The sequence below is a fragment of the Microtus pennsylvanicus genome, chromosome 14, assembly GCF_037038515.1.
Source record: "Microtus pennsylvanicus isolate mMicPen1 chromosome 14, mMicPen1.hap1, whole genome shotgun sequence".
In the NCBI taxonomy this organism is placed as follows: domain Eukaryota; kingdom Metazoa; phylum Chordata; class Mammalia; order Rodentia; family Cricetidae; genus Microtus; species Microtus pennsylvanicus.
Window position 1 is genome coordinate 45,573,941 of NC_134592.1, and position 24,812 is coordinate 45,598,752.

A 24,812-nucleotide genomic window follows, 5' to 3' on the forward strand; every position below is an offset into this window, starting at 1 on the left:
AAGATTTTTTTCAAGCTTTATATATATATATATATATAAACTGTTAAATAGTATTTCCTAAAATATTTGTGAGAAGTTAAATGATACACATCTGTAATTGTTCTACATTTTATTGAAATTCTTGAGGTTTCATTTAATGATGTAAAGACCCTGAAGTGGCTCAACTGCATTAACTACTGACCCGGAGGTTTACTGTAGATGACTTCTAATACACATATATTATGGCCAATCATGAGGGGTTTTGTTTGGTTTTGTGTGGGCAATTAAACACTTAGGGTTTGTGTCTTGAAAGTTTTGTCAAATTTTACATCATATGCAAAAAAATAACAGGAAGGTGACATTATTTCTGTGCATCACCCTAATTTCTTCCTTGTAATGTCACTCAGTTGTGTGCCATTTTCTTTTCCATTTCTAGCAGCTATCAAATAGTATCCTAATCTCTACTATCAGAAGTACATTTTATAAAAAACATTATACCCATTCTTGGTACAAAAAGCCAATGCAATGATTTTTTTCTTTTTTTAACTTTAACAATAGGTACATGTTAAATACATTTATTGTAAACTTTAGACACAAAAATAGGTTCTCTAGGCCATCCACATGCACATAAAACCCAGAAAGCTGCAAACTACAACAATGTATATAATTATACAAAGGATGCCACTCTCTGACAAATACAGGGTTGTCTTCCATGCAAGTAGATCAGAATTATTATCTCTGAAGCCTTATGATCCAGAAGTGTTGTTACTACCGAACCTCTGATTAACACTGTGGAGTAGGTGTTTTGGAAGGCAGTTCCATGAGTTGGCTAGCATTTCTTTAAAGCAAATGACTGCTTCTAAGCTTAGCCTAAAAGTGGACAAGGAAAGAGAAAAATAATTTTACATTAACTTGAATAAAGATTCATTATTACCTTTAAATAACCATATACCTGGTACCAAGTACCTGGCAAGAACTTACCGAACAAGAGATTTTGGTTGAACTGAGAATATAAGCACTTCATTACTGTGTGCCTAGAAGAAAAGAAGCCCAGGTTAAAAGGCAAGTGCTGAAAGCACTGGTGTGGTGCCCTCTTGTAACCCTGGCTCTAGGATGCAAGGCAGGAGGACTGCAGCAAGTCTGAGGCCAGCGAGGGCAGGAGCTGGACCCCAAGCTGGGAATATATAACTCAGTGAGGAAATGCTACCTAGCATTCACAGGCCTTGTGCTCAGTCCTAAGCAATGCATAAAAAGAGGGTCTGGAGAGACGGAGAGATGGCTCAGCTGTCTGCTCTTCCAAAGGACCTGTGTTCAGTTTCCAGTACCAACTTGGGGCTGTTCACAACCAACTGTAACCCCAGCTCTAGAGGGGTCTGATAGCCCTCTTTTGGTTTCCATGAGAACTACAGGCACATGGAGCACAGACATATGTGCAAAACACCTTTTATCCCAGCACCGAGGAGGCAGAAGCAGGTGGGTCTCAAGGTCAAGGCTAACCTGGTCTACAGAGAAGAGTTCCAGAACAGGGCTACACGGAGAAACCCTATCTTGAAAAACCAAAATTAAAATAAAAAAGCCCAGCAAGGTCACCTGATAAAGGCTCTTGTCACCACGAGTTAGATCTAACAACCCAGATAGATTCCCAAGACCCACACAAGTTAACTGCAAATATTGTCCTCATCCCACGGTGCACATGCACGTGTGCCTGCATACAAAAATATGTTCAATAGCAGTAGAGGTATACTTACAGCTCTATGATGGACCAGCAAATTGTTTGCACAACCACCAAAAACAATGACTTCTCCTTCATCGCTTGCACAAGCTGTATGCCATAACCTGCATGTAAAACAAAAGTGAGTTCAGTAACTCAGCAGTCCATACTGATCATTTGAACTACGCTGTAGAGCTGGTGATAGACAGATTTCAAGGTAGTTCATACCAAATATAGTAAAAATCCATTCTCAAGGAAAAGCAGCTTTTTATAAGGCCTGCCTTGGTGTGGAACACAATGGAAGTGGAGGCAGGTGGATCTCCAAGTCTGAGGCCAGTCAGAGCTACATAATAAGGGATTTTTAACCAAACAATCTAGCTCTTTGTTAGCTAAAAGTCTTACGGGAGCTAAGCAGTGGCAAGGTGAGTTGGCCCCACATACAGTATCTCAGACTAAAGCTCAAACTGGATTAATTCCATGGAAAGGTCATTTCTGCCAAATGTCTTAGCAGAATGAGGCTTGGATGAAAAAAAATGGCTGGCATATTTAAATACACTTTAAATACCAATGCTAAGTATGTGATTGCCTATAGCAATTCCTTTGGAGACTAAAAAGAATATTTCATCAATGTTTAAAAATGAAAAAAAGAACAACTTTAAAATTTAGAGTGTCTCATGTAGCCCAGAGCCCCTATCTCCTGACCCTCCTGCTTCTGGCTCCTATGGGCTGGGATTACGGGTGTGTGTCTCCTCACCTGGCATTTCCCCGCCTTTGAAAACAGTCTTACTTAAATCTTTAATGAATAATGCTACTGCAAACCAATGAACAATTCTTGGTTTGATTTTTTTTCCATGTATATTCTTGAAAGTGTAAAAGCATCACCACTGTTCTTCATCTAGATTGGGGAAGTATGATGTTAAACTTTAATATGAGTACCAGATTTTCCTAAGAATGTCGGATAAAATTCAGCCAAAACATCCTCAGTTCTTACCAGTCCTGTATACTAATCTGATTTAGTAATTTATGAATTATAAGAAATTATACCTTTCAGGTAGTTCATACCTTGGCTTCTCAGTATAAGGATGATTGAACTGAATCCACTCATTTTTACTGATGCAGTAAGTCCAGGCATCACCTAATAAAACAGAAAAAGCCATGAAGCATGTCCATCCTATCAATGTTAAACTTAGAGGGCACAGCTTTAGCAAGAAACATTAAGTCATATCCTGTTCCCTGTTCTCCTTAGTTACAGAAATAACTTGTACAATCTATCAGCAGGGATTTTAAATGCTCCAAGTCTTTTTTTTTTTTAAACAAGGCAGAATGAATTTAGGTCATAATATGTACAATTAAAAGGTGTTACAGGGTCAACATGAAGTCATCCTGCAAGGATACAGTTAGGACAGAATTTCCTGAGTAGTACACTACAAATGCATAAATATGACATATGATAATATATCTATTTAAAGGACTCACTTAGTGGCTGCTTTTCAGTGGTAAATCCTCCAAAGAGAAAAAGATGATCTGAAGAGACTGGTGTCAGTGAGTGCCAGGATCTGCCAACCGGGCATATGCCTTGTGGAATTCTAAAAATAACAGCTGAGTTATAGTATCTGTGGTTAGTCTGGGAGGTCACTCAGTCAATAAAGTGTTTGAGAACCCCAGTTCTATCCTCAGAATCCATACATTATTTAAAGAGGGGGGACAGGCTTGATGCATGCTTGCAATTCTATTGCTGGGGAGGTGAACCCCTAGAGTATGCTGGCCTATCCTATTAGGAAAATCCCAAGCTAGGGAGAGACCATATCTCAATAGGAAAAAGAGATTCACACTCAGAATCCCAGCACTTGGGAGGCTGAGGTAGAAGACTAGCACAAGTTTGAGGAGAGCCTAGGCTATGTACTAAGTTCCATGCTAACCTGTACTACAGTGTAATACCCCTTCACAAGAACAAAAAACCACCCCAAAATAGAAAAGGTGGACAGCACTGAGTATACCAAAGACTATACTTAATCTCCACATGCACATCATCAACCTTATACACAAAAATCTCTTTAAAGCAAATACCACAGAGGAATGCTAAAAAGATTTCTTTTAAAATTTACATAGATTATTAGAAAAAGAAAACTTGAAAAGGTTTCCTGAAGTCTCAGGAGATGGCTCAGCAGGGAAATTGCCATAAAAGCATGGGACCATTCAGATCCCCAGCACCTATGTAAGTAACATGGGGACATGGCAGTCCACCTCTAAGTGCATGTAGTGGCACTGAGTGGCATTTAGAAGGCCTCGAGGAGATCATCTAAGCAGGCAGGCTGGCCAGCTCTATTGGCGATCTCTGGGTTTAGCTGAGAGACCCCTTCCTCAATGAATACAGTAGACAATGTTTTTTGTTTTTTTTGTTTGTTTGTTTTTGTTTTTCGAGACAGGGTTTCTCTGTAGCTTTGGAGCCTGTCCTGGAACTCCCTTTGTAGACCAGGCTGGCCTCGAACTCACAGAGATCTGCCTGCCTCTGCCTCCCGAGTGCTGGGATTACAGGCGTGCGCCACCACCGCCCGGCCAGTAGACAATGTTTGAAGACCCCTGATGTCAGCTTTGGACCTATACACACCACAACATGCAGCCAAACAAACATACATCATGTATGCACATCTTAAATCCAGACATGCTTAAAAAGAAACTTCTTAGTATATTAACTACATACTTTATACTGAACTATGTTCTTTGAAGGCAGATCAACTTTAGACTTTCTCTTTTCAGCAAACATGCTGTACCAGGCACATAGTTAAGAAGACTGGAAATAAAAATAAAATTCTTTCCTGAAGGACCCCAGTAAGAAACTGAAAGCACGTTCACTACATACGAGTAGGGAGTGGGCGTAGGGTCTGAAATGCACCTTGGAAAGCTTTTCTAAATACCTAAAGTAATACCTACAATTCATTCCACTCCCATGTATCCAGATTAAGGCAGTGAAGATCATTCATTCTAGCATCCTAAAAAAGAGTAAGTAAGTAGTTACCATTTGAAGCATCCAAAAGCACACAATTAAAAACTGTTTGTAGGGCTGGAGAGATGGCTCAGTGGTTAAGAGCATTGCCTGCTCTTCCAAAGGTCCTGAGTTCAATTCCCAGCAACCACATGGTGGCTCGCAACCATCTGTAATGAGGTCTGGTGCCCTGTTCTGGCCTTTAGGCATACACACAGACAGAATATTGTATATATGATAAATAAATAAATATTTTTTAAAAAAAAGGAAAAGTAAAAAAAAAAAACTGTTTGTATACTCACTCGGTATCTGCCACCAAACACAAAGCCCTTGTTTCCAACAGTTGCGCAAGCATGGGCAGCACGAGGTGAAGGAGCTTTACCCTGTTACAAAGGTGTGAAAACAGCTTCATAAATATGTGGACTTTATAAACAGAGGGAAAATACCATTTTTTTCTGAATATCATAGAACAAGAATATGCCAGATACTCAGAAATGCCAAAGTACAAATTTGTTGTTGACAACAACAGTATTAAAAGCAATATTAATTATTAAAAACAGTATTAAATACCACAGCTGAACATTTTAATATTTCTGAGAGTGTTACTGAATGAGTTATGTCAGTATGGCTGCTGTAATTAAAAAAAAGACTAGCACATTGTATAGTATCTTTAAAAGGAAAGAAATCTAATCTTTAACTTCCAATGTAAAGCTCATTTTAGTTACTAGCAAATTAGGGTACAACACAGCCTCTATATATTTGTTAAACTTCTGAGGTTATACTCCTGGAAGAGCAAGAAAGCTACAGATTGCACCCTCCAGAAAACAGGAATGAACTGTCAGTTTCAGGCCCTCCCAACTCGGGTACCCTGTTCTCTAAGCACACTTCCTTCTTCAGTAACTCACGGTGGTGATAGGCTGGCTCCAGACAAACGTTTCAGTGTCTAAAATATGTACATGATCGTTCCATCCTCTTGGATGACTTGAATTCTATGGAAAAGCATCTGCATTATTTTACAAATACTGTTTATAAAATTATACAACCCTTGCTTGCCCAATTTATTAACAAGTAAAACAAACAAAACTCTGGTCAAGGACTTCTGGGCTGGTGAGATGACTCGGCCGGTAAAGGCACTTGCTGTCAAGCCTACATTGACTGCCCAGAACCCACATGGTGGAGGGAGAGAACCAATTCCCCCAAATTGTCCTTACTGGAAACACACTTCACAAAGTCATGCACTAACACACACAAAAATTTTCAAAATGTAATAAAAAGTTCACAAAGTAAAAAAAAAAAAATAGATATTTTTTTCAACATACTAAGTAGACCATAGGCAATATGAAACTTCACTTACCCAAAAAGATGTTTCATCAAATTCAAAAGTTCCCAGTACTTTATCTTCAGGTAAATATCCATATCCTCCAAAAAATATTAACCTGTTTGATATAAAGCCAAACCATAAAAGATTTAAGTATCTGTAAGCTAGGTCATAGTGTTTTTTTAAACGTTGATATATGGAGTGAGTTGGGTATAACAGAATATTTGAAAATACTCAATAATACTTAACATGACAACTAGCTTTTAGGTGCTATGTTAAATGAACTCATGTATTTGCTATGTGATGTGCTCCATGCTTACTTATAATGCTGACTAGGGTACTTACAAGGTAACGACATTCCGTACAAAAGGCCAAACCTACAGTGCGTCTAACGTACTTGTTTTTATACACCCAGACACCAAGTTTGTCCTTTGACGATGGAGGAATTCCTTGGCAATCAATTCTTTCCCACTGTAACACTCTGTCTGCAGACCTTGAATCCAGCATGTAGAACTGTCAGAAGCAATGATTTCAGTTAGTTTTGGGTACAAGAAAACTCATATTGACATTTGTTTTGAACTGTATTTTATGATAAAGGTGTCATGTAATTCAGTGTCATGTAAGTCAGTGCTAAGTCTGACTGCAGACTGGCTGCCACTTGTCTGGATCAAGATTCTGAATTTACAAAAGAATATAAAGGTTTTTTTTCAATTTTATTTATTTATCTTTTATGTATGATCACTCTGCATGTATACCTGCATATGCCATAAGAGGGCATCAGATCCTATAACAGATGTTGTGAGCTAACATATGGTTGCTGGGAAGTGAACTCGGGACCTCTGGAAGAGCAGCCAGTGTTCTTAACCGCTGAGCCCCCCAGAATGTAAATTTCTTAAATCACTAACACTTTAAAAATGTTCAGCTACTTTTGTTTTCATTAGCTACACTTCTATGACAAAGGAATTGGCTATGTGGTCATTTGTATCTTGGCACAAGCTCCACGTGTTACCCTAATTTTGGATAAGCAGCTTGAATTTTTCTGATTTTATGGGTTTGTTTATAGCAGGACCATGTTACAAACACACACAAAAACAAAACCCTAGCTCTTCAAATTCAACTGAACACGTCTTCCTGCCTAATTACTTCTAGGGGCTAAAGACCAGTCCATACTTAGACTACCGGGTCTAATATCCTCTTCTGGCCTCCACAGGCACCAGGCACACACATGGTACAAAGATATACACATAGGCAAGACACTCGTGCACATGAAAATAAATCCTGAAAAAAAAGGAAGGCTAAATACTGGTCTAAGGACTCGAGTTCAGGTAACAGAACACACATCCCTCCCTTTCTGAAACACCTAGGTTTCCTTCTGGTCAAAGGTGACCTCTGAACTCTAGCCGTGTTAGTAACTATTAGTCATCCTGTTACCCACTCCCCAGAAACCAGCTTCACTCCCTCCTAAGCCTTTTCAGGTCGTATCCACTTATTTTCCTACCATATCTGCATTTGTTTATTAAGGAAAGAAGGGATGGACTGGAGCCTAAGTGACACCACAGTGTTCCTCCCAGATCTCAAAATCACGAAGCCACCTGACATTTCCTTGAATAAAACAGACCTGCAAGTCTCCACGTTGTGACTTCTCACTGTTCAACTGAAGCACTGCCTGCTGAGTAAGCACTTGTTCCATTCCACCCTACAAACCCAGCAGAGCTGTTACTGTGCACCAGGCTCTGCATGGCGCCACCGAATGGCTACCCGGCAGTCATTCAGTCACTCCTTTAGGTGTCTCTTCCAGAATGTGAGCTGTCCAACGTTGTACTCTGAGTATAAATGAGTAATAGGCGTCTGCCTATAAACCATGTGCCTTTCTGGAACTTCATCTGTCTTTAACTGGCCTAAAAACAACTGAATTCTTTTTGCCTGCTTGCAAAAAAATCAAAGCAGCAGCATGTGTCCTAGGGCATCATTAGGTTATTGGTTTTTCAAGACAAGTCCTGGCTGTCCTGGAACTCTATCTGTAGACCAGGCTGGCCTCACGTTCACAGAGATCCACCTACTTCTGCCTCCCGAGTAACTGGAATTATAGGTGTGCGCCTCCATCACCAGCTATTTTCTTTTCTGAGTATTAATTTATTCCTATGACTTTGAGTTCACGTTTACCACTTTTGCTATAATTGACTTTGAAAATGCTTTCTAGCTAACATTCCTCTACCCCTCAGAGTTGTCAAGCAGAAGTCACTAGGCAGTGACGACACACAGGCTGGCTGCTAACACTGACTCTACACAGGCCTCATACAAACTGTAGAGAAACTCTTACCATACACAATCACACCACAATCAAGTACATGCTTAACTAGAGTGCAGAAGAATAAGCTCAACTTAAGAAATCTGAGATTCAAAACGAGAAAGGAGAAACTGTTCCAAACCATAATCTTGGCAGACACTAACCTTATTTGTATTGCCTCTGGAATGGTGTCCTCCAAACAAGTACAGCACCCTGTCCACACACACAGCACAGCTCCCAGACATGGAAGGAGGAACGTCACCTTCAGTGTTGATTTTTTTCCTAAAAGGAAGATGGTTCAATAAGTTTCCCACTTATTAATTTATATCCCACAATAAGAGAAAAGATGGCTGACAATTAGGGTGTCTAGCTTCAAGGTAACCCAAGGGATCAGCTTCCCGGGTTTAAACCTGTCCAGACAGTGGAAAATGGTCTTACATGAGAATGGAAGGCTCTGAAAGCTTCTGATGTTCCACGAACCATCTCTCAAACTGTTGGTTTTTTATTTAAATGGTCTTAACCAACTAGGAGGTCTTTGTTTTACACTGATTTGTCACAGCATACATAGCAGGTCTGCAGAAGCTTGTCTCCCTCCAGGTAGACTCTGGGTCATCTGGCTTGATGGCAATCACCTTTACCTGCTGAGCCATCACCATGGCGCTTGTTTGTGTTTAAGTAGGCCAAGGATCCAAAAGGAAAATGTCAACATGCCCAGTGCTGACAGATTAATTTAACAGATTTCTTTCTTTTTTTATGAAGTCACCTTTTAGTGATTTAAATAAGTCCCTATGTTGTGTAGCCCTGGCTAGCCAGCCAGAATTCTGCCTCCTCCTTCCTCCCTTAAATTAAGGGCTAGAATTAAATGAATGTGCCACCATGCCCAGCTGCACAGAGTCACTAAATTAATCATTTACCTCAGGTCTCCTGATTACATCATCAGTCATTATCACTTTATCTTTGCTTAGCTTGAAGTAAGCGTATTGAAATTCTTAATCTTAAGAAATATGAATTCCAGAACTGGAGAGATGGCTCAGCAATGAAGAGCACTGGCTGCTCTTCTAAAGTACCTGGGTTCATCTCCCAACACCCACATAGTGGCTCATAACTGCCTATAACTCCAGTTTCTGGTGATCTGACACCTTCACACAGAAATATACATGCAGGCAAATGGATGCACATGATGTAAAATTAATTAAAAAATTTTGAATTCCTTTTGGGAAGTTTCTAGTCCTATAAAAAAAGATCAGCAAATAGCCCATATAAACTCACTATTGCAAAAATAACTGTAACCTGTCTTAAACCAAATAGGACTACCATTCTCACTTCAAGATTGACAGTAATATAGTAAAGAACAAAAGGCTTTTAAAGCATAAAGTTTCCATGAAACAAACTATGGGGAAACACCTTTATAAAGCCCCAAAAGGCTACCCCAGTATTTTGAGAAACCCATCTAGTCTACTAACACATCCTTGACTCATATTGCTATCGACAGGCAGAAGACCCTCAGATAGCTCTGGTTAATTTTTGTTTTGTTTTTTGAGATAGGATCTCCTTATGTAGCCCTGACTGTTCTGAAGGTGTGTGTCATAACACCAAGCTAATTTTTAATTTTTACTTTTTTTTTTTCTTGTTTGCTTTTTCGAAACAGGGTTTCTCTGTATCTTTTAGAGCCTGTCCTGGAACTAGTTCTTGTAGACCAAGTTGGCCTCAAACTCACAGAGATCCACCTGCCTCTGCCTCCTGAGTGCTGGGATTAAAGGTGTGCACCACCACTGTCAGGCTTAACTTTTATTTTTAAACAGATCTTCTTCCTTTTTTTTCTCCAGTTGATTTCGTGCTGGATAGGCAAGCACTTTGCTACTCAACTATTAATGCAACCCAGAAAATAGTACTCTTAAGAAATTTTCTCCAAATTTTTGAGCTGATAAAATTATAAACCATACAAAACCTAACAATTATAGCAAACTAAAAACCTTTTTTTCAAAATACCAAGTCAAACTTGTAGCATCTTCCCAATCCAGTTTCTATATGACCTTCCTCTTGGTACTTTGACCAAGGCTTGATTAGAAGCTTCTAAGCGTTGACAGTATCTGGTATGTACTAAGATCAGTAGCTAATCTAAACTAGACTAGAGCAAGCTTAGCATCCTTAATTATAATATTCTCATTGATTAGAATGGGTTTTCAGGGGGCATTGTGCTATATGCCTTTAATCCTAGAAGGCAGAAGCAAGGGGATCTCTGTTGAGTCCTAGGTCAGTCTGGACTACACAGTAAGTTCTAGGACAGTTGGAGCTATGTAGAGAGACCCTGTCTCAGAAAAGAAACCTCCCCCTGGCCCAGCAGAATAGGTTTTCAACTTCCTTTGCAACCTTATTTAAAGTTTCTAAGTACCCCCACCACCTGCCCTAATACCCAGTTACCATCTTCCAGTCTCCATATTGTAGATCCAAAGTTCTTCTCTGGGCAGATAAAAATCATATAATCCTCTCACTTGATTGCTCTGTGAAGAATAAGAAAGAATGCAGAGATAAATAACTTGCCATTTTATTTTTAACTTAAAACTAGGGTGTATGTGATGTGGGTCAGCACACGTGCCTCAGTGCTGATGCGGAGCTCAGAGGAACTCAGAGGACAACCGAGTCAGTTCTCTCCTTCCACCCTTACATGGGGTCCGGGGAGTGAACTCAGATCATCAGGCTTGCGCAGTGAGTTTTTTACCCACTGAGCCATCTCCCTGCCCCAGTAACTCATACTTCAAAGAGGCGTTTTATGGTTTGGTTTTTAAAATGTATCTTATCTAAGATGCTATTTATGATATAAAATTAAGTTCTGTATTCTAATTAATATAAAATACAGTCTTCCAGAACCCAGCTACATACAGTAATGCTTAGTACAGACAGACCTACAGACCTTCAGTCAAACTTTTGATACAACACTTGCAAATAGTACAAGAGCTCCCAGGGAGTCCCTAGGCAGTGGTTCTAACCAGTCCTAATGCTGTGACCCTTCAATACAGTTCCTCATGTTGTGGTGACTCCAACCATAAAATTACTTTTGTTGCCTCTTTATAACTGTAATTGGGCTACTGTTCTGAACTGTAATATAAATCTCTTAGGTGAGCCAAGAGTCGTTTGACCCCCAAAGCAATAGAGACCCACAGGTTGAGAACTGCTGCCCTAAGGGCATGCTGTATCCGAACAGATCAGACCATGCACCTGATCTCATTTGCCTGCCTGTAGGTGACTTACATGCCCTGCCCATGCTAATATGGTGTTCTAATCAAGCTTTCCTTTTGCCCACTCATTCTGAGGGCAAAACTGCACACAAATATTGAGTCTTCAGTGGCAACTGTAATTTCCTTGTTTGTTCAATGAAGGGTATTAACTAACAAAGAGCAAGTTTATATGTCCTCAAATTGCTTTATTTAACCAAACAAAAAAAAGTTATTACAAAGTTTTAAAGTATAAATAATTTGCCTAGGGTTATTTAGCAAGCAGGTGAGACCAGAACCCTTCCTTTTCCATGAGGACTGCCTTACTGCATTCCTGGATCCTCCCTGGCCACCTTCTGATCCTGACCAAACACAAGAGAAACTGCGCTTATCCTGAAAATGCGTCAGGGACCAATGCACTTGAGTATGATCTTGAGATGGAGCAGCCAGCCGTGAGCTCTTCTCTTACTGGAGTGGGGAGAGAAGAGAAGAGAAGGTCAGGCCCAGAAAGCAGACAGTGGGCTGACCGGCCTGAAGTAGGAGCACTAGGAAGAGGCCGGATCATCTATCATCATCTCCAAGGCCTCCTGTGCCTCTTCTCAGGGTTCCAACCAAAGACATGTACAAGCTGCCACGAGTGATGACGGCACACACCTTAAATCCCAGGACTGAAGGCAGAGGCAGATGGATTTCTGGGTGTTTGAGGCCAGCCTGGTCCACATAGCAATTTACAAGCCAGTCAGAGATACCGAGACCCTGTCTTTGTTTGAAGTGGAGGATTGCAGGTGCTGTATCACCAACTTCATGGACAGTGACTGCTCCCTCTCCTAAAGTCAAGGCACTGAGGACCTTAGAAACCATCAGGAAGTTTCCACTCTGGCAATTTCCCAACACTATAGAAGAGTCTCATTCCCATGTCCACAAGGCTCAAATTATGAATAACATAACTTAGACTGAAGTGTGATTGATCAATAGGTCTACCTTCCTCAAAGAGAATTTACATTTTTAAAAAGAGTTTTGCCTGCATGACTGTCTGTACACTCCCTGGGTGCAGTTCCCAAAAAGGCCATAGGGGGGTGTCAGATCCCCAGGACTGAAGTTACAGACAGTTGTGAGCGGCTATATGGGTGGTAAGACTCCAACTCAGAAATATGGCCAGTGCTCTTGACCACTGAGCTACCTTTCCACCCTCAGAATTTACATTTTGATAATGGTCACCACACATCTGCTTCCTACTCTGAAGTTCTGATCACCAATCTCTAAAAACTTAAGTCCCTGGAAGCGGGGAAACAACATGATGCATTCATTAGGACTAGCAAAGTAACTAATGGTTGAACCAAATCGGGAAAGTTCTCTCAAAAAAAAGCCAACTATGATCAGGTCGCCAGTACCATAAGCTAAAGTGTTACCAGAACTAGAGTCCCTAAGCAAACACTCCCAGAATGGGAGCAGAGAACTGAATTTCAAGCCAATACCAAGGGGGAGATCCTTTTAATATTAAAACAGTATGCATAGTTTTGTGGTTCAAATGGATCAAACAAGTGGGAACCAAATGAAATCCAGGAATTGAAGCGTATCGTGGAGTTCTAAAGCCAGTACTATAGAACCAGTTAGCACCGTTTGAAATGGGGGGCAACAGCAGTATGCCCAGCTCGGGGTAGAACGCGCCGTGCAAACGACTCCAAACAGACACTTGGTCACAAAGGCCAAAGAACTGCACTCCAATTACATAGGCTGCCGGGGATCCACTGCTGACTGGTGGAATCGTTTTCCTTTGATTTTCGTAGGAGGGCCTTCTGAGGAGCAAACCCTCCTCAGCTGAAACCAGTTAGGGAAAATGGCCCTGCGTTCATACAATAGGTAGATGAGCATCAGCACACGCTGACGGCACGGCTACACCCTCGGAAGGTTGAGTGCGCGATTCCTATGGCCCTGGTCCATAGAGTGGGCAAATACTATCTGTCGGCTAACTGGCCCAACTCGGGATGCGAGGCCTTCGTGGGTGACCTGGGCCAAAGGTGTGGATGGATGACTGTCGCACAACCTCGCCTCCACCCTTCTCCATATCCTAGGCCATAGTCACCCGCTACTCAACCCACATAACAGAGCCTGGCTCCGAGCGCTCCAAAGACAACAACGCGTCGGGCGGGGTGTGGGGGCAGGGTGACTCGTAAGTCCAAGAGAGCGGTGACAGCAGCCCAGGAGCCTGGAGTCCACCGAGGCGGGAAGGAAGATGCTCTCCTGCACGGACAGGAACCACGGGGGTCGCCCACCGCCCACGGAGCCCGCCCCGCCCCCGCTGACCTTGTAGCCGCCCCAGACGAACATGTGGCGCCCATCGCTGACGGCGACGTGGCCGCTGCGCTCGGCCGGACAGGCCAGCTCCATGGCCTCGTAGCCCTCGAAGGCCGGACCCGGCAGGTCGTCCGCTCGAGCATCCTCGTTGCCATCAGCCATCTTGAGGCTGCAGGGCTGTGCACCAGGACCGCTCCGGCCCCGCAGGCAGGAGACAAAGGAAAGCGGAGCGGTGGACAGCGGCGCGCGGCCAGCCCCGGCGACCCGCCTCTCCCGCGCTGCGCCTCCGCCTCCCGGCCGAGCGCTGAAGCGGGCGCGGGCAGCGCCTGCGGGGCTCGCGGGGACCGCGGGGCCACCGGACCCTGGCTCTGAGCGGGAGAGCGGCCGACGCGGCTCGCACTCGCAGCCCGCCCCGCCTCCAGGCGCTAGGGCCTTGTTTACGCCTCCGCCGGAAGTCGCCACAGCCGACCCTGCCCGAGCGCTCCGGAAGCGCGATCGTGCCCCCTCCCACCTCGCCCGTTGGGCTTCCAGTGGTCGGTCCCGCCCTCCTCCCGACGCTCCAGGCCTAGAAGGTTCCTAGCCACAGACAGACCACCTCTGGGGAAGAGGGCGAATCCCAGACTCACAATTGGGGCTTCTAATGAGACCAAATGAAAATTACGAATTATTTAAACCTAAATCCTCGCCTACAAAATAAGGTTGGATTGGAAAACACTTGAGGTCCCTCATCTAAATGGTGTCTCTCAGTGCTGCTCAGCCTTTTCTTTCCTCTCTTCATTTTGGGACTGCCACGAAGAGCAATATATGCCAGAAAAAAATCAACAAAAAAGCATTTTTCATTGACGTTCCTCCAGGCGCCGCGGAATGTGCTTGCTGAAACTCAGTTAAGGGCCTGGAGTGGTTCCTGAATGACGGTTATTCCCGCTCTTGGGAAACAGGCAGGAAGAGCCAGAGTTCAAGATCTTTCTCAGAAAGTTTGAGAGACAGCTTGAGCTACACGAGACCCTATCTAAAACAAAACACCAGCAGCTGGAAGGGATGGTGCAGGCCCTGTAATCCCAGCCGAGGCTGACCTCTTTGAGATCAAGGCCAGCCAGATCTACGTGTTTGACTGGCTCTCACTTGAGGGACCCTCATTTTGTTTCATTCAAAATGACTGTCACATATAAAGCTCATTTATCATGTACCCAATGCCCTTATCAATGTTCGTCTGTTTTTTTTGTTTTCTGAGACGCTGTATTGCTGCCTTTATCTTCGAAGCTTGCAATTTCCAATATGTCCTATCATACCCGGCTTAAATGTCCATCCTTAGAGGTTTACATCCTTACAACAGAGCAAACACTTTTTGTTGCTTAACAACAGCCGTTATTTCTACCCTCTCCAACGAAAACCCAGACCAGGTGTGTGAGACTTGCTTCTGAAAATGTGGAAAGCTTACATTTAGCTGGTGAACCCCTAAGGGTCTCTTGCTTTAGGGGGCCTTTCAGAAATGGCCCTTCCTATAGTCAGGATGTTTTTAGACCGTGAGAACTATAGCTTTTTCTCTTTATCTCTCCCTCTCTCCCTACCTCTCCCCCTACCTCCTTCCTTCCTCTTTGTTTTTGAGACAGGGTTTCTCTACGTAGCCCTGGCTATCCTAGAACTCACTATGTAGACCATGTTGTCTGGCCTCCAATTCGCAGAGATCCGTCCAAGTGCTGGTGGATTGCGACTCCAAGATCAGCTACGGTCGGCTCTTCTTGACCATCACCCGCATGACCAGCATGAACCAGGTCTCCCTGTGGCTGTGGCCATGGAAGAGAATGTGAACCTAACGCACGCTGTGCTGTGCTGTGCTGAAGGGGCCTCCCTCACCCACCATTACGAGAGGACAGCCAGACAGTGAAATAACCTCTGTGCTGCCGCCCAGGACGCAAGTTGCCAGAAAGAGATTTCTGGCAGTGTTTCTGCCGGCTCTACCGACCACATTGTGTTGGATGACACTGGAGATGACAACCCAGCCTCAGTTTCCAGTCTGGTAGAAGACACCAGACTATTGGCCACAACCTCTCATTCTTCAAGTCTGCCTGTAATTTGAATGACAAGTCTGCCCTGAAGCTGAGGTCTGTGATGAACCAACTGGTCTCCCAAAGGTGGAGATCACCTTGCCCTAGGGGTAGGGAGCATGCAGGCGGATATTCCCTACAACGTCAGCCTTGTCCCAGAGGAGCTGCCCTTAGACACATTTTACTGCCCCAAGATTGTTGTCTGCAAGAACAATTCATTGATATTGTAGGGGTGGCCACCAGAGAAGACTACTCAGACATTGGTGTGGGAGAATGGTCTGTATTTTGTCAATTATATTTTAAATAAATGCTGATTGGTCAGTAGCCAGGCAGGAAGTATAGGTGGGACAACCAGACAGGAAGTAGAGATGGGTCAGTGAGAACAGGAGAATTCTGGGAAGGAAGAAACTGATCTCTCTGCAGTCCTGATCCATCCACAGAAGAAGCAAGATGTAACTGTCTCGCTGAAAAAAGATACTGAGCCATGTGGCTAACATAGACAAGAATAATGGTCTAATATAAATTATAAGAGTTAATAAGAAGCCTGAGCTAATGGGCCAATCAGTTTATAACTAATGTAGACCTCTGTGTGATTTCTTTGGGACTTAACGACTGTGGGAACCAGGCAGGACAGAAACCCCAACAACAAGACATGAATTTAAGTCAATAGAAAGTTTTTGTTGGTTGACCCTGGGTGTTTGAGATTGCAGCGTAGCACCAAGCCTTTCTCAGGGTGAGCTTTTAAGCACAAAAAAACATATCCTGGGTTGACATACTTCCGTTAACAAGGTTAGCCAGAAACAGAACTACAGAAGCCGAAAGGCAAGGTTAGTACATTCAGACTTTCCCCAGAACTGTGGACTTTGATGGGTTAGGTCTTTGTTTTCATGTTGACAGGTGGTGCTGCCTCTGTGCTAAGTTTTATGGCCTGAGTGGTACTTCCATTATGGAGTTAGTTCTGCTGTGGTCTGGGCCCTGTTTCAGTGAGGAGCTGAGGATGTGGATCAGCAGGTGGAGTGTCTGCACAGCATGCAGGGAGTTCTGGGCTTAATCTGTAGCAGTGTATAAACTGGATATGCAGTGGTGTGATCCCAGCATGTAGGAAGTAGAAATGAGAGGGTCAGAAGTTCAAAGTTAGCATTGATGTGCAGTCAGCTGAAAGGCAGCCTGAGCTCCAGGAGACTCTACCTCAAATGCACACACACAGAGAGAGAGAGAGAGAGAGAGAGAGAGAGAGAGAAACAGAAACAAAACAAACCAAAAAAACCTGCTGTCTTGGTTCACTCCTGTAATCCCAGAATTTGGGAGGAAGGTCAGCCTCAGCAACGTGAGACCTGCCCCAAAGGATAAACAGAGGATTGGGGAGATGGCTCAGTGGGTAAAGTGCTTTCTATGCAAATGTAAAAACCTGAGTTCAGGACTGGGCAATGGTGGCACATACCTTTAATCCCAGCACTCTGGAGGCAGAGGCAGGAGGATCTCTATGAGTTTGAGACCAGCCTGGTCTACAGAGTGAGTTCCAAGACAGCCAGGACTACACAGAGTAACCCTGTCCTAAAAAACCAAAACCAACCAAACAAAAACAAATAAGCAAACAAACAAAACCCTGAATTCAGATTCCAACACTCATGTAAAAAATTACACATCTGTCATCCACACACTGAGTTGTAGAGACTAAATGATCCTAGGGCCTTGTTGGCCAGCCTGTCCCAGCCAGTCAATGAACTCCAGATTCAGTGAAAGACCTGAGGTTGAAGCTGGGTGGTGGTGGTGCATGCCTTTAATCCCAGCCCTCAGGATATCTAGGCAGGTGGATCTCTCTGAGCTGGAGGGCAGTCTGGTATACAGAACTAGTTCTGGGACAGGCAAGGCTATGCAGAGAAATCCTGTCTCAGAAAAAAAAATGAGGTTGGGGGCTGGAAAGATGGTTCAGTGGATAAAACTGATGAACAAGCCCGATGACCTGAACCCTAGAACCAATGTGTGTTAGAGTGATCTAGAGGAGCAGCTGATAGAATGGATGGATGGATGACGGACGGACAGACAGACAGACAGACAGACAGATAGATATTCCCACCTCAAATGTTCCAATGAGAAAATCCTCACAGAAAGGCTCAGCTGCTTGAGTTTTAGTTGATTCCGGTTGCGACCAAGTTGACAACCAAGATTAGCTATCATACCACGTAACGTGGAAGGAGGGGACAGGCTGAACAAAACTGTCCCTCTGACCTCCACTGTGGCACAAGCACACCCACTCATCTCTAATCTAAAGGTTTAATAATTATTATTTTATACTAATAAGGCAGAGAGTCATGGAGAAAGACACCCAACCTCTTTCCTACACGTACATATAGCTGGGCACCTCCGCCCACATACACACATGTACACACAATAGTTAATGGAATTTTTTTTAAATAAAAAAGGTGTACTAATATTGAAAGAGAAGAATCTGGCTGAGCAGCACATTTGGGGCCTCAGCAAGGTGTTCAAGCCGTTGGAGTGACTACACACCACATCCTGTCTTTCATGGTCTGCCTGGACTTTGGTATCCCAGAGGATCCTGCCACAGAAGCCAGGATGAAGGTGACTGACGTCACAGAGCCCCTTTGGACCCTGGTCCCCCAAGAGGCTAGATTTCTACTGTCACGTCAGTGAGACTACCAATAGGTGCTCCCAAGAGTCCTGGGCCATCTCCATTCTTGAGAGCTTGGAAAGAGAGCGCAAGGCTGTAACCAGTGAGACTGTGGGCAAAAGACTGAAGGTGGAGGACTTAACCCACGCAGGTCAACAACTGGTGCTTAAGTCAGCGGGAAGAGGCTGGTGGCCAGCAAGCTCAGGAAGGCCATGTATACAAAGAATGAGAACCTCATCTCCAGCGAGTGGAAAAGCTGGTCACAAAGATAGACCACATCCTGACGGCTCTGCCGCCTTGTCTGCCCTCTCCAGAGCAGTCGTAGGGTGGCTCCACGCTCAGATAGCAGTGGGTGGAGTAGAGGAAGGTTGGACCAGGCCTACCTAGGCTGGCCCATAAATATGATTTACAAAAAAAGGAAAGACTTCAAGATAAATAAACCCAGGTTGTCTTCAAACTCACCACGGAACTGGGGGTGACCTTGAGCTTCTAATCCTCCTGCCTCTACCTCCCAGGTGTGTGCTACCACACCTGTTTTATCCAGTGCCAGGGATCAGACTCAGGACCTTGTACATGCCACACATTCTACCAACTGAGCTACCCCCACCAGCACCCTTCTAACAAGTTTTATGGGTTTTTTAAAAATTATTTTTTATTTTATACACATTGGTGTTTTGCCTGAATGTCTGTCTGTCTTAGGGATCTGGGTCTCCCAGAACTGGAGTTACAGATAGTTGTGAGCTGCCATGTAAGTACTGGGAACTGAACCCGGGGCCACTGGAAGAGCAGCCAGGGTTCCTAAGTGCTGAGCCACCCCTCCAGCTCCTCTAACAAGTTTTCCTACATGAGACTGATCACAAACCAAAAAGGATGGGTGCTGGGGGGATGGTTCAGGGCTTAAGAGTACAGTTGCTCTTCTAGAGGACCCCAATTTAATACCCAGTGCCCCCGTAGCAGCTCACAGCTGTGGTAACTCTAGTTCTGCATGGACCAGTACCCTTTTCTAGGCTTTGTAGCCGTTATAAAGGATTACAACAAAGGGTCAAGCCGTTAGTGAACAAATAGAACAAATGAGCTGGAATAGACAGTTGAAAAAAACCACACACACACGGCCTGTTTGTCATGTTTGCCATTCGGTCTGTTTTTAGCTATTTTAAAAAGTGTTCAGTCAATCTACCCATCAGGGAAATGCAAATTAAAACTACTTTGAGACGCTGCCTCACCCCGACAGAATGGCCATCATCAACAAATGTGGAAACAAACGTTAGCGAGGATGTGGAGAGAAAGGAGCCCTTGTTACTGTTGGTGGAGATGCAAATTAATACACCATTGTGGATGTCAGTTTGGAGACGTCTCAAAACATTAAAAATAGAGCCACCATATGACCCACCTATTTCCCTCCTGGGCACACACACGGAGAACTCCACAGCCTCCAGCAACCCATGCTTATTTATTGGAATCAGCCTAGTTGTCTATCAGCAGATGAATGAGTAATGAAAATTTGGTATTTGCCACAGGTGGAATGCAACTTGTTGGGTAACAGCTTCAGGTCATGAGGAATTGCGTCAGGCTGACTGGGCAATAGCCCCAAGCCATAAAGAATTGCACCACCCTGACTGTTCCACCTGCCTGCAGAAATAATAAGTCTGGATGACAAAAGTAACTTACCCTGCTTCCAGTCAAATCCCATATAAATAAAAAAATAACAGCTACAACTTCTTGGTGTGTGTGCATGTGTGCATGTGTGTTTGTGTGTCCCAGCCCCTCTAAGAGCTCTCAGCCTTCATCCTGAAGAAAGGTTGGGGCCCTCATTGTCCCATAAAGCAGTGTCAGCCTGTGGAGACTGAGTGTGTCTTCCTCTCTCCGTGGCCTGCGGAGACTGAGTGTGTCTTCCTCTCTCTGTAGCCTGCGGAGACAGAGTGGGTCAGCCTCTCTCCGTGGCCTGTGGAGATGGAGTCTGCCTCTCTGTCTCTCTCTCTCTCTCTCTCTTTTTTTTACACTGCTAAGCTCTAAAGAAAAATGAAGTTAATTTTTTTTTTTGACAGGGAAATGGATGAACTTAGAATGCGTAATGTTAGACAAGGTCACCCAGTGTCAGATGGGAAGGAGTCTGTTCTCTCACGTGTGGAATCTAGCCAGTGTGTATAAATGTGAAGAAATGTACATGAGGGTTCTAGAGAACACAAGAAAAAGAGCTGAATGCAGGCAAAGGACATGAGCTACGAAAGAGACGTAAAGCTAATGATCTGTATTTCCATAATCCTGTAATGGATTTCTTGGTTTGGGTGGTGAGTGTATAAAATGTATTCAGGAGTGAAAATAGGAAATTCACTGTGAGGTCTCCCAGCTTTCACCTTGAGTGACAGTTCCAGCTGCAAACCCATTAAGTGGTAGAGACTTTGGGTCTGGCTAATTTCCATGTAGATGTATTTACTTGCAAGATTTTTTATAATAAAGTTTGTTTAAAAATAAAATTTCAAAATCATTAACATATGCTTTTATAGCAACGTACTTTTGGAAGAAGTGTAGACTGATATTTTATTTAAAAAGCAATCAGATTTCCAAATGAAGGAATAGTGATTTCAACCCCAGCAATCCAAAGGCTGAGACGGGAGGATTGCCATGACTTCGAAGCCAGCCTGGGCTGCAGAGAGACCTTGTCAACAAAACAAACACCTGAGGGGTGGGTCAGTTGGCAAAGTGCTGATTCAACCGTGAGGGCATGAGTTCAGATCCCCAGAAGCTGTAAGAACGGAGCAGGAGCATGGCTGTATGCTCCCATCACTGAGGAGGCGGACACAGGTCCTTACCTGTGTTGGCGAACATCCAATGAGAGACCCAGTCCAAAAACATAAGGTGGGAACACCTGAGGAAGACGCCCAGGTCATTGTCTGGCCTACATGTGCACATGCATGAACATATATGCACCCTTATGTATATGGATGCCGCACACACACACACTTTTATTATGTAATTTTAGGTGTCTATAACACAATTTAATAACTTCATTGAACTACATATACATGCAGACACACAAACACTTATTATATGTACTTTTATTATATGTGATTTTAGGTGTATATAAAATAATAACTTTTACATTTTAGTTTAATTTCACCAAACTACACATACATGCAGATGACAAACACATATTTACTATGTATAATTTCAAGTTTATATAAAATGATTCTCTATGACATGTTAAAAATCCTTAGCATTATTTGCCCGTCCTCCCCTTTATTGTCTTTTCCCACCTAGACCCCCTCCCACTCTCCCCGTTTCTCCCTTGTATCACCCACAATCTGCTAGTCTGCTAGGCTCAGGTGCTGCCCACCCCACCCTCCCATGGCCCTTTTTGCTTTTCTGCTTTCGAGGGTCACACCAGATCATGTACTCATATCTGAAGATTTGTGGCTAGGAACCACAGATGGGAAAGAACATGTGTAGTTTGTCTTTCTGGGTCTGGGTTCCCTCATTCGGTATAATATTTTCTAGTTTCTTCCACTTCCCTACCAAGTTCCCGATATCACTGTGTGTTACGGCTAGACATATGTACCACAGCGTGTAGCGCCTTTTTATCATCCACCAGCTGCAGCTGAAGGATGTTTAGGTTGTTTCCATTTCCTGGCACTGGGGAGTGGACAGCAGCGAAGCTGGCTGAGCAAGCATCTGTGGAGAAGGATGTCAAGTCCCTCGGGCGTGCGCCACAAGGACCACAGCGGAGTCATACGGTAGATTCATTTTTAGCTTCTCAAGAATTCTCTGTGATTTGCATAGTGGCTCCACCAATTTGCGATCCCAGTAACAGTGACCGGGGTTCCCCATCCCCTACACGCTCACCAACTTCGACCTTCAGTTCTTTTCTCAACCTTAGTCATTCTGTCTGGGCCAACAATCACATCTCAATGTCATTTTTCATTCCCTAAGGATAATGAACACTTTTTGAGATATGTATTAGTCATTTTATTTCTGCTTTTGAAAACTCTCTGCCCAAGATCTATGGCCCATTTGAATTGGGTTGTTTTCTTTTTTTTTTTTTTTAATTTTTTTTATTGATAAAAGGAGGATACAGAAAAGAAAAAAAAACAAATTTCCACCTCCTCCCACCCGCCTCCCATTTCCCTCCCCCTCCTCCCACTCTTCTCCCCCTCCTCCCACTCTTCTCGCCCTCCTCCCACCCCTCTCCCCTTCCCCCCACTCCTCTCCCCCTCCCTTTCCAGTCCAAAGAGCTGTCAGGGTTCCCTGCCCTGTGGTACGTCCTAGGTCCTCCCCCCTCCATCCATATCTAGGAAGGTGAACATCCAAACTGGGTAGGCTCCCACCAAGCCAGCACATAGCGTAGGATCAAAACCGCGTGCCATTGTCCTTGGCGTCTCATCAGCCCTCATTGTTCGCCATGTTCCGAGAGTCCAGTTTTATCCCATGCTTTTTCTGGTAACAGTCCAGCTGGCCTTGGTGAGCTCCCAGTAGATCATCTCCACTGTCTCAGTGGGTGGGTGCACTCCTCGTGGTCCCGACATCTTTGCTCATGTTCTCACTCCTTCTGCTCCTCATTGGGACCTTGGGAGCTCAGTCCAGTGCTCCAGTGTGGGTCTCTGTCTCTATCTCCATCCATCGCCAGATGCAAGTTCTAGGCTGATATGCAATATATTCGTCAGTATTGCTCTAGGGTAGGGTCATTTCAGGTTCCCTATCCTCAGCTGCCCAGGGAACTAACTGGGGACCTCAGCTTGGGCACCTGGGAGCCCCTCTAGGGTCAAGTCTCCTGCCCACCCTAAAGTGGGTCCCTTAACTAAGAATTGTGGTTCTGTGCTCCCCTATCCAACCTTCCTTTATCCCGATCCTCTTGTTTCCCCAAGTCCACCCTCCTTCCCTTCTACCTTTTCTCTCCCCATCTCCCCTAACCCCCATCCCACCCCACCCCCAAGATCTCACTTTTCCCCCCGGCAATTTTGTCTACTTCCCTTATCCAAGAGGATAACTATATGTTTTTCCTTGGGTTCACCTTCTTACTTAGCTTCTTTAGATTCGCCTATTGTAGACTCCGTGAACCCTATTTATGGCTAGAAACCAATTATGAGTGAGTACATCCCATGTTCGTGTTTTTGGGCCTGGGATACCTCACTCAGGATAGTGTTTTCTATTTCCATCCATTTGCATGCAAAATTCGAGAAGTCATTGTTTTTTACCGCAGCGTAGTACTCTAGTGTGTATATATTCCATACTTTCTTCATGGGTTGTTTTCTTTATTCTTTGTTTCTTGAATTCTTTTTTTTTTAAAGATTTATTTATTTATTAAGTATACAGTGTTCTGCCTGTATGCATTCCTGCAGGCCAGAAGAGGGCACCAGATCTCATTACAAATGGCTGTGAGCCACCATGTGGTTGCTGGGAATTGAACTCAGGACCTTTGGAAGAGCAGGCAGTGCTCTTAACTACTGAGCCATCTCTCCAGCCCTGTTTCTTGAATTCTTTATACAATCTATCAATTCTCGTCAAGTTATCATGAGTGTCCTCAGAGCCAAGCGACCACCATGTTGGGGAGTTCAGCCATATCCCGCCTTGCAGAGGATCATCCCAGCTAGGCTGTTTGATTGATGGTTTACACCCCGCCCCCAAATATAGTAAAGAAGGGCAGGAGATCTTCACCAATGTCCAACTCCTTCCTCATTGTCTTAGGATTTCTATTGCTGTGAAGAGACACCATGACCGCAGCAACTCTTATAAAGGAAAACATTTAACTGGGACTGGCTTACTGGTTTAGTCCAGTGGTATCATCGTGGTGGGAAGCATGGTGGCATGCAGGCAGCCATGGTGCCGAAGAGGTTGCTGAGAGTTCTACATCCAAACCAGTAGAAGGAGAGTGACACTGGGCCTGGCTTGAGCTTCTGAAGCCTCAGAACCCATCCTCAGTGATACGCTTCCTCCAACGAGCCACACCTGATAGCGCCCACCTTATAGCGCCCTCCTGATAGCGCCCACCTGATAGCGCCCTCCTGATAGCACCCACCTGATAGCACCCTCCGATAGCGCCCTCCTGATAGCGCCCTCCTGATAGCGCCCTCCTGATATCGCCCTCCTGATAGCACCCACCTGATAGCGCCCTCCTGATAGCGCCCTCCTAATAGCGCCCTCCTGATAGCGCCCTCCTGACAGCGCCCTCCTGATAGCGCCCTCCTAATAGCGCCCTCCTGATAGCGCCTACCTTATAGTACCCTCCTGATAGCGCCCTCCTGATAGCGCCCACCTTATAGCGCCTACCTTATAGCGCCCTCCTGACAGCGCCCTCCTGACAGCGCCCTCCTGACAGCGCCCTCCTGACAGCGCCCTCCTGACAGCGCCCTCCTGAT

General features: G+C 44.3%; 1 protein-coding gene across 1 annotated transcript; it reads right to left on the reverse strand.

The window, feature by feature from the left end:
- Positions 1-94: 94 nt before the first annotated feature.
- Klhdc2 (kelch domain containing 2) lies at positions 95-14,242 on the reverse strand. Its single transcript, XM_075947476.1, has 13 exons — positions 13,795-14,242; positions 10,700-10,779; positions 8,443-8,560; positions 6,389-6,504; positions 6,028-6,109; positions 5,579-5,662; positions 4,976-5,056; positions 4,622-4,680; positions 3,167-3,276; positions 2,753-2,825; positions 1,728-1,815; positions 961-1,013; positions 95-849 (listed from the first exon to the last, which is right to left on the reverse strand). The coding sequence occupies exons 1-13, from the start codon at positions 13,945-13,947 to the stop codon at positions 726-728; spliced, it is 1,221 nt and encodes a 406-aa protein (XP_075803591.1). The 5' UTR covers positions 13,948-14,242; the 3' UTR covers positions 95-725.
- Positions 14,243-24,812: the final 10,570 nt, after the last annotated feature.

Excerpts from the sequence above, each read along its gene's own strand:
- Klhdc2 (XM_075947476.1), bottom strand. The coding sequence starts at position 13,947 with ATGGCTGATGGCAACGAGGATGCTCGAGCGGACGACCTGCCGGGTCCG. Across the intron at positions 2,826-3,166 it reads CACTGAAAAGCAGCCACTAA|GTGATGCCTGGACTTACTGC; the intron begins GTGAGTCCTTTA and ends CTGTTTTATTAG. Across the intron at positions 1,816-2,752 it reads CCTTATACTGAGAAGCCAAG|GTTATGGCATACAGCTTGTG; the intron begins GTATGAACTACC and ends TTTTACATGCAG.